Source organism: Salmo salar, chromosome 22 (genome assembly GCF_965601325.2).
Source record: "Salmo salar chromosome 22, fSalSal1, whole genome shotgun sequence".
Lineage (NCBI taxonomy): Eukaryota > Metazoa > Chordata > Actinopteri > Salmoniformes > Salmonidae > Salmo > Salmo salar.
Window position 1 is genome coordinate 14295901 of NC_138312.1, and position 14880 is coordinate 14310780.

The window sequence follows — 14880 nt, forward strand, 5'->3', positions numbered from 1 at the left end:
GGGATCTAGGCATGAAGCTAGGGTTAGAGTTGAACTGGGATGTAGGCATGAAGCTAGGGTTAAGTTATAGTTGAAGTGGGATCTAGGCATGAAGCTAGGGTTAGAGTTGAACTGGGATGTAGGCATGAAGCTAGGGTTAAGTTATAGTTGAAGTGGGGTCTAGGCATGAAGCTAGGGTTAGAGTTGAACTGGGATGTAGGCATGAAGCTAGGGTTAAGTTATAGTTGAAGTGGGGTCTAGGCATGAAGCTAGGGTTAGGTTATGGTTGAAGTGGGGTGTAGGCATGAATCTAGGGTTAAGTTAGGTCTGTGGTTAGGCTTAGTACTTTTATCCTACTGTCTACCCTACTATATCCTGACCACATCTATGTTTATCATTTTATTATAAACTGGAAACACTTATCTCCCTCACTAGCTTTAAGCACCAGCTGTCAGAGCAGCTCACTAAAATATGTTCACGAAATCTGCTTTATTTGAATGTAAAGGCAAAATTTGACAAAAAACATACAATAAAATAGAATAATGTAAAAAGACACCAAATTAACAAATGTACATTTTTCCATAAAGTGCCTTGATAAAATTCAATGTAATTCAATTCCATTAAACTGAACACTGATGTTTATTTTTGTATATAATGACCCCCTATTTTGATCTGAATTGCAGCTTGGTCTATGGTTGCATGCACATGTACATAGCCCATCTATAATTTAGCCCAAACAACTACCTATTCCCCTACTGTATTTATTTATTTATTTTTCTACTTTGCACCCCATTATTTCTATTTCTACTTTGCACTTTCTTCCACTGCAAATCTACCATTCCAGTGTTTTACTTGCTATATTGTATTTACTTCGCCACCATGGCCTTTTTTGCCTTTACCTCCCTTATCTCACCTCATTTGCTCACTTTGTATATAGACTTATTTTTCTACTATATTATTGACTGTATGTTTGTTTTACTCCATGTGTAACTCTGTGTTGTTGTACGTGTCGAACTGCTTTGCTTTATCTTGGCCAGGTCGTAATTGTAAATGAGAACTTGTTCTCAACTTGCCTACTTGGTTAAATAAAGGTGAAATAAAATAAATAACATTATATTTAAATTATATAATGACCCCCCATCTTGATCTGAATTTCAGCTTGGTCTTTTGTTGCATATCTGTTGTGCATTATATGTGCGCCCTCTAGTGTTTCTGCTGTTATGGGGAAGGGTTGATGCAAAGTTTACTATCTTACTGTCATTCGTTACATTCACCGTATTATTTCGATACCAAATTCAGATGATTTCCTAATTAAGTCTGTGTATAAAACATATTCAACTAACATGAGGAATAGTATGATTGGGAGAGTTGGCTACAAAAACGTACACATTCTAAACAGATTTATAGTCCATGGTGGCGTGGGTATATGTATTTTCTCTCGATGGTTCATATTCTGTAGACAGAAAATAGAAGCGAATGGTGCGCTGGTATCCCGGTGCGCGTTCACGACTCCAGAAACAATCCACCCAGTCAAAAATAACGGTAGCCAATGATGGGAAGGGAGTGAGACCAACTGTGCACTGATCCGTGGCATACCAAGACAGACGACAGAAAAATAACTGCGATCATGACACGTAAAATTAACAATAAAATAGAATAGATAAACGTATCATGTTTTGAAATAAGGTTTATAAAGAGAAGGGACTTAGAGAATGCCTTATAAAAAAACGTATCCTTGTTTGGAAATAGTGCTGGCTTGGGAGTCGTAGTCCATGCGTCTCTCTGGATGAGTGTTTCTACAGTAGGTCTGCTAACGCCTTTTGTATTCAGCCATGTCCGAACTAAAAACCCGTGAACTGCTCAATGCCTTATTACGCGATCCGTGGCTCTGGAATGCAATGCAACATTGTTGCGACGCATAACGATAATGTGTTCCACTTTAGAAAGCGAGTTTGTTCCAGCCATTTTTTGGGGGAGAAGCAAATCACTTATATGTTTCGCATCGCGTATGTATTTTTGCGGATTAAACGCCTAAATAACTCGAAATAACTGGAAGATTACTATTTTCTCGCCTATCATGGAAGATACGGAGCAGAGTGAGGTAAGTCCCTCTTTCCTTCATAGTTTTACAATTTGATGTTGAAGACTTTATACCAGACTATTTGCAACTGTTGATCAACATTTACCATTCAACTTTTCTGACAACCCGTCAAAATAAGTTTAGAATGAGTACAGTATCTAGGCTACAAACCCTCCGTGACAGACTTTCTCTGGCAAACTAGAATGATGACTAAAATCAACTGTCATTAACCGCAGACTTGATTTAACAGGATTTACCTTGGGCATTTTCCTTATAGTAAATTCTAAATGTAAGATTCCTTTCCAAAAACGACTCTTAAAATAGTTGGGAAGGTCTGGTGGGCATTTAAACAGCTGCACATTTCAGGCAAACCTCTCCGGACTATCCCAACTGCAGCTGACGCTAATAACCAACAGTTGTTTCCCAAAGTCATGTTGATCCATAGTCTCAACAGTATAGTCACCACAGAGGAAGGAAACGGCGATACCTAGTCAGTTGCACAACTGAATGCAGTCAACCTACATGTGTCTTCTGCATTTAACCCACCCCCTCTGAGAAAGTCAACTAACTGTATGTTTTTCATACTGAACAGTGCAGTGCATGAGATGTGGAAAAAACATTCATAAATTATAGTTGAAGTCAGAAGTTTAAAACTAGTTTTTCAACCACTCCACAAATTGCTTGCTCACAAACTATAGTTTTGGCAAGTCAGTTAGGACATCTACTTTGTGCATGACACAAGTATTTTTTCCAAATATTGTTTACAGACAGATTATTTCACTTATAATTCACTGTATCACAATTCCAGTGGGTCAGAAGTTTACATACACTAAGTTGACTGTGCCTTTAAACAGCTTGGAAAATTCCAGAAAAGATGTCATGGCTTTAGAAACTTCTGATAGGCTAATTGACATCATTTGAGTCAATTGGAGGTGTATCTGTGGATGTATTTCAAGGCCTACCTTCAAACTCAGTGCCTCTTTGCTTGACATCATGGGAAAATCTAAAGAAATCAGCCAAGACCTCAGAAAAAAAATTGTACTCCTCCACAAGTCTGGTTAATCCTTGGGAGCAATTTCCAAACGCCTGAAGTTACCATGTTCATCTGTACAAACAATAGTATGCAAGTATAAACACCATGGGACCACGCAGCCATCATACCGCTCAGGACGGAGACGCGTTCTGTCTCCTAGAGATGAACATACTTTGGTGTGAAAAGTGCAAATCAATCCCAGAACAACAGCAAAGGACCTTGTGAAGATGCTGGAGGAAACGGGAATAAAAGTATCTATATCCACAGTAAAACGAGTCCTATATCAACATAACCTGAAAGGCTGCTCAGCAAGGAAGAAGCCACTGCTCCAAAACCGCCATACAGTTTGCAACTGCACATGGGGACAAAGTCCTCTGGTCTGATGAACAAAAAATAGAACTGTTTGGCCATAATGACCATCGTTATATTTGGAGGAAAAAGGGGGAGGCTTGCAAGCCGAAGAAAACCATCCCAACCGTGAAGCACGGGGGTGGCAGCATCATGTTGTGGGGATGCTTTGCTGCAGGATGGACTGGTGCACTTAACAAAATAGATGGCATCATGAGGATGAAAATAATGTGGATATATTGAAGCAACATCTCAAGACATCAGTCAGGAAGTTAAATGTTTGGTCGCAAATGGGTCTTCCAAATGGACAATGACCCCAAACATACTTCCAAAGTTGTGGCAAAATGGCATAACGGCAACAAAGTCAAGGTATTGGAGTGGCCATCACAAAGCCCTGACCTCAATCCTATAGAACATTTGTGGGCAGAACTGAAAAAGCGTGTGCGAGCAAGGAGGCCTACAAACCTGACTCGGTAACACCAGCTCTGTCAGGAGGAATGGGCCAAAATTCACCCAACATATTGTGGGAAGCTTGTGGAAGGCTACCCAAAACGTTTGACCCAAGTTAAAAAATGTAAAGGCAATACTACCAAATACTAATTGAGTGTATGTAAACTTCTGACCCACTGGGAATGTGATGAAAGAAATAAAAGCTGAAATAAATAATACTCTCTACTATTATTCTGACATTTCACATTCTTAAAATAAAGTGGTGATCCTAACTGACCTAAAACAGGGATTTTTTACTCAGATTAAATGTCAGGAATTGTGAAAAGCTTAGTTTAAATGTATTTGGCTAAGGTGTATGTAAACTTCTGACTTGAACTGTATGTGTCAGAGATACAGTCCATGCCTCCTCATCAAAGTGCCATTGACAGGCTTCATATTAAAACTTTTATAGGTAAGAATCTGCCTGGCAAGGCAGGTGATCTGACAAGTTCAGCATTTTCTCCTTCAATTAAATCAAATTAGTCTCAGAGAGAGCACTAATCTCTCTCAACACAGGGTCATGTTGCCTAAAGCCGGCCTTGATACCTTGAGACGCTGTTAAGTGTCTCTCGGGTGCAGCCCATTGGCCAGTACCCAGAGCAGATCCCCAGCCTGTCTGAGCAGAAGGATGTTCTAGCCCAGGAGGAGAAGCAGGAGAATGTGGTCTCCGAGTTTCACTTTGTTTTTGCCTTTGACCATCTTCATAGCAGCTATTTGCTTTCCAGCTGATAGTCAATCATTACAAATGCAATTACAAAAAACAGCATTGAGACATTCCATTCAATAGAAGGTGCCTATCAGTGTCTGATCTCTGTGGTTGTCTCTGTCATGTTAACCCCAGGAGGAGCAGAAGGAACTGGAGCTGGTGGTCCTCTGTCTGCAGGAGGAGGGCATGGCCCCCGGGGCCTCAGTGAAGGAGCAGCTGGGTTTCCTATGGAGGCTGTTCCAGCACAGCGAGGGACGCCTCGTCGCCGTGACCCATGACCTGGACAGCCTACGAGCACGCCACTCTGCCGAGATGGCCGAGGTGAGCCATTATCTAGAGTTTTGTCTGTGATGCTACACTGTACAGGCTGCCCATACATTCATCTCAATGAACTCACTCATCTGGCTTCAGCCAAAGCTCAGGGCCTGAGCTGATGATATGTGTCTATCTCAGGTGCAGAGGTACCTGGAGCACATCCGTAGCCTATCAGAGAAGAGGGATGCCCTGGCCCAGGAGTACGAGCAGGAGAATGAGGTCCTCAGGGCCCAGCTGCAACGCCTGACACTCCAGCAAGGTGGGACCTAGAACCCAGATAAGATGTGAAAAATGTAACCCTGTGGAAACAAATTAACTTTTGCAACGAATAACCACGTTGCTTTAAAAAAAATAATAATCTGATATTGTCAAGTGTCTTTGTTTGGTATGTGTATACCACCTCAAGTGTAATTATTGAACGATCATGTCATCACACTTCTTTCAATTATACTTTCTAGTTTTGGATTTCATACATCTTTTCCTTTTTATAATGATTTACAAAGTCTATAAAAATACAATCTAAACGCACATATGGTTCTTTGTGTGTAGGATTCAAATGTGTATCCCATTCCCTGTCATATCAGTGTCATAAGTGTCCTTATCAATGTGTATCCCATTCCCTGTCATATCAGTGTCATTAGTGTCCTTATCAATGTGTATCCCATTCCCTGTCATATCAGTGTCATAAGTGTCCTTATCAATGTGTATCCCATTCCCTGTCGTATCAGTGTCCTTATCAATGTGTATCCCATTCCCTGTCATATCAGTGTCCTTATCAATGTGTATCCCATTCCCTGTCATATCAGTGTCATAAGTGTCCTTATCAATGTGTATCCCATTCCCTGTCGTATCAGTGTCCTTATCAATGTGTATCCCATTCCCTGTCATATCAGTGTCCTTATCAATGTGTATCCCATTCCCTGTCATATCAGTGTCCTTATCAATGTGTATCTCATTCCCTGTCATATCAGTGTCCTTATCAATGTGTATCTCATTCCCTGTCATATCAGTGTCATTAGTGTCCTTATCAATGTGTAATAGTCCCCTTTTAAGTGAAGTGTTGTAGGTATTGTACTTACACTTTATTTTCTTCCTTACGTGTGTGTGTGTGTGTGTGTGTGTGTGTGTGTGTGTGCAGATGCCCAGATGAATGAGGTGGCTGAGATGTTGTACCAGGAGGGCCTGGCAGAAGTGATTCCCAGCAGCCACAGTGAACAGGTGGCCTACCTGCTGGTGGAGAGGGCTTCCCTGCTGGAGAGACCTAATGACCCCCAGGTCCCCGATGCCCAGGCAGGCACACCCTCTGCCAGCCAGCAGGAGACACAGTCCCAGATTCAGTGCCCCAAAGAGAGCATGGACCAGGTGAGACCAACTCGCTGTCTCATGCTTTCTCTCAGTCCAAGATTATACTGAGTTTAGATGAGAGGATTAGGGCTAACCAAAGTACTTTAGAAGTCACATTTCTTTTCTTGTTCAGCTCATTCCAGTGGTTTAGTAACTGTCACAAATGTTACATGAAGATATATAGTTACATGGAAATACTATCGTTGGTTCATGTTGTTATAGTGAATTTGCTAAATCAGGGTGTCTTAGACAGTGGACATGCGGCAGCTCCGCTGGTAAGACCATGGAGGGAGAAGATGATCCAGACCCCTGTCTGTGACTAAACTGTTCATTCATTCCACTGTCTTTCCACAAGGGGGCACCCTCACGTGGCCAGAGCCCATGGAAGAGGCTCTTTGGACTCCGCAAGGCAGCTCAGAGCAAACAGGCTTTGGCCTCAGTATGTCCATTTAGATAATACTGCATCCCCGTTAACACTTAGCCAAGCCTGAACAAGATGCTCTATTTTATGTTGAAACTCTTCAGCATGGTGTGGGGACCCCTGTGCATGCCCTCTAATTGCTGTGTTTGCTGCATCTCTTTCCTGTTCTCTTTGCAGCTTGACGTTTATTGGGATGAGTCTTGTCCTTGAGGCAGAACTGTGCGATTTCTGCTAGATGGGTCAAAATTGGCTACATTGAAAAAATTCATCAAAACAAAAATATGCCTTTTGGTCTCAATTTAAAGTTAGGGTTAGCGGTGTGGTTAAGGTTAGGGTTAATGATTTTATGACTTTGTGGCTGTACCAGCTAGTGACCACTCTGAAGAGCTGCCTCCAGAACAAGATTCATGACGAAAATGCTAATTCTTTCTAGTTAACATTGTTCCATGTTTCTGGGTGTGTGGATGTAATGGGTATTTTGGAGTCTACACCCCTTAGTGTCAATGGTATCCTGTCTGAACCAAATGCATGTACTGCACGTGTGATTTCTTGACCAATTAAATTTTTTTTTGGAATGTTTCTGTTTATTCTGTTTTAACCTTGTTTAACCTTCTCGGCGTGAGGAACAGCGAATGCCTCACAACAGTGATCTTTCAAATGACTCCACCTTTTCCTGCAGAGAATGATTCGTCAAATCAATAGTACTCCTGTAGACAGCGATGATAGATTCCTCTCCGTGCTCAGTGGTGTGGTCTGCTCTCTTCCCCTCCCCAGGTTGAGCTCAGGCCGGGGTCAGGGCTCAGTGTGGAGCAGGAGTGGGCCCGTCTAGAGAGAGACCTGGAGGAGGCGTCACGTCGCTTGGCCATGGCCCACAGAGAGATCCGACGTCTGACCGATGAGCTAGAGTCAGCCCACATGACCCAGAGTGCCTATGGTGAGACCAGATTTCACACAGCCCTTTTCTCTGCTAAGTACTAGTTAGGGTACTAGTTACTGTTCAAATAAAATAAAATGTTATTTGTCACATGCGCCGAATACAGTGGGGGGGGAAAAGTATTTGATCCCCTGCTGATTTTGTACGTTTGCCCACTTACAAAGAAATGATCAGTCTATAATTTTAATGGTAGGTTTATTTGAACAGTGAGAGACAGAATTACAACAAAATAATCCAGAAAAACGCATGTCAAAAATGTTATAAAATGATTTGCATTTTAATGAGGGAAATAAGTATTTGACCCCTCTGCAAAACATGACTTAGTACTTGGTGGCAAAACCCTTGTTGGCAATCAGAGGTCAGACGTTTCTTGTAGTTGGCCACCAGGTTTGCACACATCTCAGGAGGGATTTTGTCCCACTCCTCTTTGCAGATCTTCTCCAAGTCATTAAGGTTTCGAGGCTGACGTTTGGCAACTCGAACCTTCAGATCCCTCTACAGATTTTCTATGGGATTAAGGTCTGGAGACTGGCTAGGCCACTCCAGGACCTTAATGTGCTTCTTCTTGAGCCACTCCTTTGTTGCCTTGGCCGTGTGTTTTGGGTCATTGTCATGCTGGAATACCCATCCATGACCAATTTTCAATGCCCTGGCTGAGGGAAGGATGTTCTCACCCAAGATTTGACGGTACATGGCCCCGTCCGTCGTCCCTTTGATGCGGTGAAGTTGTCCTGTCCCCTTAGCAGAAAAACACCCCCAAAGCATGTTTCCACCTCCATGTTTGATGGTGGAGATGGTGTTCTTGGGGTCATAGGCAGCATTCCTCCTCCAAACACGGCGAGTTGAGTTGATGCCAAAGAGCTCCATTTTGGTCTCATCCGACCACAACACTTTCACCAGTTGTCCTCTGAATCATTCAGATGTTCATTGGCAAACTTCAGACGGGCATGTATATGTATTCTTGAGCAGGGGGACCTTGCGGGCGCTGCAGGATTTCAGTCCTTCACGGCGTAGTGTGTTACCAATTGTTTTCTTGGTGACTATGGTCCCAGCTGCCTTGAGATCATTGACAAGATCCTCCTATGTAGTTCTGGGCTGATTCCTCACCGTTGTCATGATCATTGCAACCCCACGAGATGAGATCTTGCATGGAGCCCTAGGCCGAGGGAGATTGACAGTTCTTTTGTGTTTCTTCCATTTGCGAATAATCGCACCAAATGTTGTCACCTTCTCACCAAGCTGCTTGGCGATGGTCTTGTAGCCCATTCCAGCCTTGTGTAGTTCTACAATCTTGTCCTTGACATCCTTGGAGAGCTCTTTGGTGTTGGCCATGGTGGAGAGTTTGGAATCTGATTGATTGCTTCTGTGGACAGGTGTCTATTTTACAGGTAACAAGCTGCGGTTAGGAGCACTCCCTTTAAGAGTGTGCTCCTAATCTCAGCTCGTTACCTGTATAAAAGACACCTGGGAGCCAGAAATCTTTCTGATTGAGAGGGGGTCAAATACTTATTTCCCCCATTAAAATGCAAATCAATTTATAACATTTTTTACATGCGTTTTTCTGGATATTTTTGTTGTTATTCTGTCTCTCACTGTTCAAATAAACCTACCATTACAATTATAGACTGATCCTTTCTTTCAGTGGGCAAACATACAAAATCAGCAGGGGATCAAATACTTTTTTCCCCCCACTGTACAACAGGTGTAGACCTTGACGTGAAATGCTTACTTACAAGCCCTTAACCAACAATGCAGTTTTAAGAAAAATAAGAGTTAAGAAAAATATTTCCTAAATAAACTAAAGTAAAAAATAAAAGAGCAACTGTATTTTCTTAAAACATTTTTTATTTCACCTTTATTTAACCAGGTAGGCAAGTTGAGAACTTGTTCTCATTTACAACTGCGACCTGGCCAAGATAAAGCAAAGCAGTGTGACACATGGAGTAAACAAACAAGCCAATAACACAATAAACAAGTCAATGATACAGTAGAAAAAAGAAAGTCTATATACAGTGTGTGCAAAAGGCATGAGGAGGTAGGCCATAGGAGCAAATAATTACAATTTAGCAGATTAACACTGGAGTGATAAATTAGCATATGAAGAAGGTATTAATGTATGCGTGTTTTGTGTGCCAGTTGTGTGTTATGTATTTCTCCGACATCGGTCTTGAATAAGTGTATGTGTGCTTTACCCAGAGCCAGAGCTGCAGGGAGCCCAGGAGGAGGTAGAGCAGCTCAGACAGGAAGTGGAAAAGCTCAAGAAATGTGGTAAGAAGATATTTACTTTACATTTAAGATTACTGTTAAAAAAAATATATTCCTTTGTGGAGCATTTTCAGAGAACAGCCTTTCAGAATGTCAAAGGAACTGCACAGTATCGCTTTAGGCTTTTCCAGAAGTATGACTGACTGACTGTAACTGATGTGGAGACGGTGACGCCCATAGTTTGGAGGGTAAAATGTCCCTTTGTCCCTCCCATAGACGTGGTGGAGTTGCGTAAGGCCAAGGAGCTGAATGATCGTCTGGACCAGGAGATCAGAGCCCTCAGGACGAGGGTGCGCACCATGGACGCAGAGAGAAAGACCCTCCTAGAGACGGTAATCTGCCATTCCTGGATTCAGTTATCCCCCCTCCTTAAATTGTCATAAAGAAATGGATAATGGACAAGATGCAGTCATTTTGGCTTCAATGTGTGAGGGGTGGGGTGGGTGAAGGTCACGATATTTACTGTATGTCATTTGGACATACTGTTGTTCCCTAGGTGGAGAAAATGAAGGACTCTGACAATGCGGCTAAGATCCACCCAGAAGCACTGCAGCTTAACTTGGCTAAGGTACAACCAAACGCAGTATGGAGATGAGACCCCATCAAACTACAATCAGTTATTGATATCACCATCTTTATAGCAATATCTGTTGCTTCAAAAATAATTGAAGTGGTCATGCAGTAGGTTTTGTCTTTCAAACATTGCCTTAATTAACAGTTCCTGTCACGTAACTGCCTGTGCTGTGTTGTGTGTTTCAGGGAGAAGGGATAGCCGCCCCTCAGATGCACACTGTCTGTCTCCAAACAGAACTACTGCTCCTGGACCAGGACAAGACCCATGAAAGGTCCCACCTTAACTTTGTCTCTAGAACTTAGCCCAAAACCAAACCCAGTACATGTCTCAGATTTGTGTTGGCTGCTAGTAGATGTTATTCCAGTTAATTAATGTGAAAGAGGAAAGGAAAGTGAAATCTGTTGTCAGATGGTGGCAATGTGTCTCTCTTTCATGCAGACGCCTCCAGCAGTCCGAGACCAAGGACAAACTAAATGATGTGCGGCGTCAACTGCAGGGGCTGCAGGAGAAATACGATGAGCTGATGAACGTTACGAAGAAGGCAGAGGAGTACGAGGACTACGAGGAGCTGAAGAAGCAAAGAGAAGAGGAGGAGAAGGTTCTGGAGCTGCTGATGGATAAGACCGAGGTGGTGGAGGGGGAATATGAGGAGCTGAAGACTAAGAAAGAGGAGATGGAGGAGGAATATGAGGAGCTGAAGACTAAGAAAGAGGAGGTGGAGAGGGTGTATGAGGAGCTGAAGACTAAGAAAGAGGAGGTGGAGAGGGTGTATGAGGAGCTGAAGACTAAGAAAGAGGAGGTGGAGAGGGTGTATGAGGAGCTGAAGACTAAGAAAGAGGAGGTGGAGAGGGTGTATGAGGAGCTGAAGACTAAGATGGATGAGGAGAAGAAGGAATATGAACATCTGGAGAATATGAGGGAGGAGTTGAAGCTGGATGAAGCTCTGGGCCGGAGCAAGCAGCAGCAGCAGCATAGTAGTCAGGCGGTGGAACTGCAGTTTAAGGTGAGGATGACTCCTGTCCGCTGATGATGTAGTGTTATGCTGTGGCCACTAGGAGGGGCTACAGAATTAGTGTGAATGGGCTAGTTAGGACCAATTATGTGTCTATGGTTAGGACCTAGCCTACTGTCAATGTCAATATTTATCACATTTGTTAATGGAATGAACTTACAAGTTTTAACTTTGATAGAATAGTAACATACTTATCTCACAGCAAATTGCTTAAATCCACGTTTACATTTAATCTTAAAAATCATCTTACAATTTAAATCCTCTTTCCTGACTACCTTTCCTAAGAGCTGCTGGCATAACAAAGTTTTGTTTTTACTGTCTACATCCCACACAATGGCCCATTGGAAGCAGCTGATGTTAATGGCTTGTGCTGTGTTTTTCATGGATTTAGCGGGTATTCATTTTACATGGCAGCTTGGTTGCGCTGTCTTTCTTCATTTAATGTCACCCTCCATTGTGTGCCACAAACGGTGTATTATGTACAGTAGCTGTGGGCGCAGGCCTGCTGTTGATGTATTGATGGAGCATGGACATGTTGTTCTGGGTCGTGACTGGTAGAGGAGATATTACCCAGTAAGCAAAATTACGTTGAAAAGATGTCTTTTAGACATCCTTTCCAGATGTTGACATCACATGCATTTCAGTGGCTGAATGAAAGGTTCGAAAGCTTATTTTCCGGATGTTTAAAACACGTATTTTCCAGACATCGATAAAATACGCATAATACGGACGTCAAAAAGACACAGCCTGACGGTAAATGCGTAGTGGGTACCCAGAAATCCAGAACCTGTTTTAAGATAACATTCCACTTCCTATAATCCTTGTCATGCTAAAATCAAGAAGTGGAAAGGAGTGGAAAGACAACAGAAACAGACTGGTACCCAGGCTAAAGAGATATTGTCTAAATAGGGAAGTCTCAGTTAATCCATGTTTTGATTAGAAAACAACCTGTTTTTTTTTGGGGGGGGGGGGGGGGGGGATCTTGCTACTTAATTGAGACAGTTATGAAATTACAGAAGGGGAGATAGTTACGTGGGAGAAACAGTTTGAAGGGTTGGAATGGGGAATTAAACCCAAGTCTATGGGCAGAGGCGTGTATGGGCACGTTCCTCTGCCCAGGTGTTGCTGACGCATGCCAGATCTTACAATGCCTGGTTAGGTATTTTATGTATCATCTAACCACATATGCAATCTAGTGCCCGATGCCAGTTGATGACGTGGCACCCAACCATTGGTTGATGCAGGGGAATGCATATGGCTGCGTTTCCAAAGGCAGCCTAATTCTGATATTTTCTTTCACTAATTGGTCTTTTGACCAATCAGATCAGCTCTGAAAAAGCTCTGATGTGATGGGTCAAAAGACCAAATGAGTGGGGAAAAAATCTGAATTGGGCTGCCTGTGTAAACACAGCCTAAGTGTCGATGCCTGTAGTGTTACCACTAGACCACAGGCTCTGCACTAGAAAACAATCAGCTTTAAAGCTGAAACAGCGCACTGTTCGGCCCAGCACCTTTTGTTATTGTATTTGTTTTGTTGATGAAACAGAGGAGATCAGCAACCGGCAATGTGGGGAAAAAAATTGCTGTACATATTCTGGTGTTCTATCTTGCGTGCAATGATGTCCAAGGGAAAAATAACAGTGTTCGTTGTTTGAAGGAACTTATTTGTTGTAATATCCCAAATAGACGTAGCAGTTTCACCAAGTACCAAATGCTTCCTCAATAGGGGCCCGTTTCTTCAAGATGGCGTCGGATGGGAGGGCTGCCATCTTATTGGCGCTTAACCAACCATGTTATTTTGTTTGTTTTTTCGCGTTGTTCGTAACTTGTTTTGTACATAATGTTGCTGCTACCGTTTCTAATGACCGAAAAGAGCTTCTGAACATCAGAACTGGGAATACTCACCTCAAACTGGACGGGGAGTTCTTCTTCAATGAGTCGGACGCGAGGGATATACTATGGACACCCGACCAGGCCCAGATCCCTGTGATTGGCTGAAAAAGAAAATGTAGGTCTTGCGGAAAGAGATCAGGATGCCTTGTGAGGATCAGGCGACTAGTGGAGTACACCACATCAGCTTTATCAATAAGTGCATCGAGGGCGTTGTCTCCACAGTTACTGTACATACATACCCCAACCAGAAGCCATGAATTACAGGCAACATTCGCACTGAGCTAAAGGGTAAAGCTGCGGCTTTCAAGGAGCGGGACTCTAACCCGGAAGCTTATAAGAAATCCTACTATGCCCTCTGACGAACCAAGTGTCAATACAGGACTTAAATCAAATCGTACTACACTGGCTTCGATGCTCATTGGATGTGGCAGGGCTTGCAAACTATTACAGACTACAAAGGGAAGCACAGCCGAGAGCTGCCCAGTGACACGAGCCTACCAGACAAGCTAAATAACTTCTATGCTCGCTTTGAGGCAAGTAACATTGAAACATGCATGAGAGCATCAGCTGTTCTGGACGACTGTGTGCTCACACTCTCCGCAGCCGATGTGAGTAAGACCTTTTAAACAGGTCAACATTCACAAGGCCGCTGGGCCAGACGGATTACCAGAACGTGTACTCCGATCATGCGCTGACCAACTGGCAAGTGTCTTCACTGACATTTTCAACCTCTCCCTTTCTGAGTCTGTAATACCAACATGTTTCAAGCAGACCACCATAGTCCCTGTGCCCAAGAACACTAAGGTAACCTGCCTAAATGACCTCCGGCCCGTAGCACTCACGTCTGTAGCCATGAAATGCTTTGAAAGGCTGGTCATGGCTCACATCAACACCATTATCCCAGACACCCTAGACCCACTTCATTTGCATACCGCACCAACAGGCCATGAGGTAGTCATTTGAGGTAGTCATTTGGAATGCATTTCAATTAACAGGTGTGCTTTGTTAACAGTAATTAGTAATTTGTGGAATTTCTTTCCTTCTTAATGCGTTTGAGCCAATCAGTTGTGTTGTGACAAGGTAGGGGTGGTATACAGAAGATAGCCCTATTTGGTAAAAGACTAAGTCCATATTATGGAAAGAAAATCTCAAATAAGCAACGAGAAACGACAGTCCATCATTACTTTAACCCATGAAGGTCAGACAATCCAGAAAATTTAAAGAACTTTGAAAGTTTCCTCACGTGCAGTTGCAATAACCATCAAGCGCTATGATGAAAATGTCTCTCATGAGGACCGCCACAGGAAAGGAAGACCCAGAGTTACATCTACTGCAGAGGGTAAGTTCATTAGAGTTAACTGCACCTCAAATTGCAGCCCAAATAAATGCTTCACAGAGTTCATGTAACAGACACATCTCAACATCAACTGTTCAGAGGAGACTGTGTGAATCAGGCCTTCATGTTCGAATTGCTGCAAAGAAACCAC

The 14880-nt window shown here is 42.9% G+C and overlaps 1 protein-coding gene across 6 annotated transcripts in view; it reads left to right on the forward strand.

Annotated features, from left to right (window-relative positions):
• Positions 1–1519: 1519 nt before the first annotated feature.
• si:dkey-264d12.5 (uncharacterized) overlaps positions 1520–14880 on the forward strand; it is a 32485-nt gene continuing 19124 nt past the window's right edge. For 5 of the 6 annotated variants that reach the window (XM_014166274.3, XM_014166277.3, XM_014166275.3 and 2 more), the window contains exons 1-11: positions 1520–2080; positions 4771–4956; positions 5089–5209; positions 6089–6312; positions 6650–6733; positions 7490–7649; positions 9846–9917; positions 10131–10246; positions 10411–10482; positions 10674–10759; positions 10927–11491. In XM_014166274.3, coding sequence (XP_014021749.2) covers positions 2057–2080; positions 4771–4956; positions 5089–5209; positions 6089–6312; positions 6650–6733; positions 7490–7649; positions 9846–9917; positions 10131–10246; positions 10411–10482; positions 10674–10759; positions 10927–11491 — 1710 coding nt within the window. In that variant the 5' untranslated portion in view covers positions 1520–2056. The remainder of the gene's footprint in view (positions 2081–4770; positions 4957–5088; positions 5210–6088; positions 6313–6649; positions 6734–7489; positions 7650–9845; positions 9918–10130; positions 10247–10410; positions 10483–10673; positions 10760–10926; positions 11492–14880) is intronic. The other variant, XM_014166276.3, reaches the window with a different exon arrangement.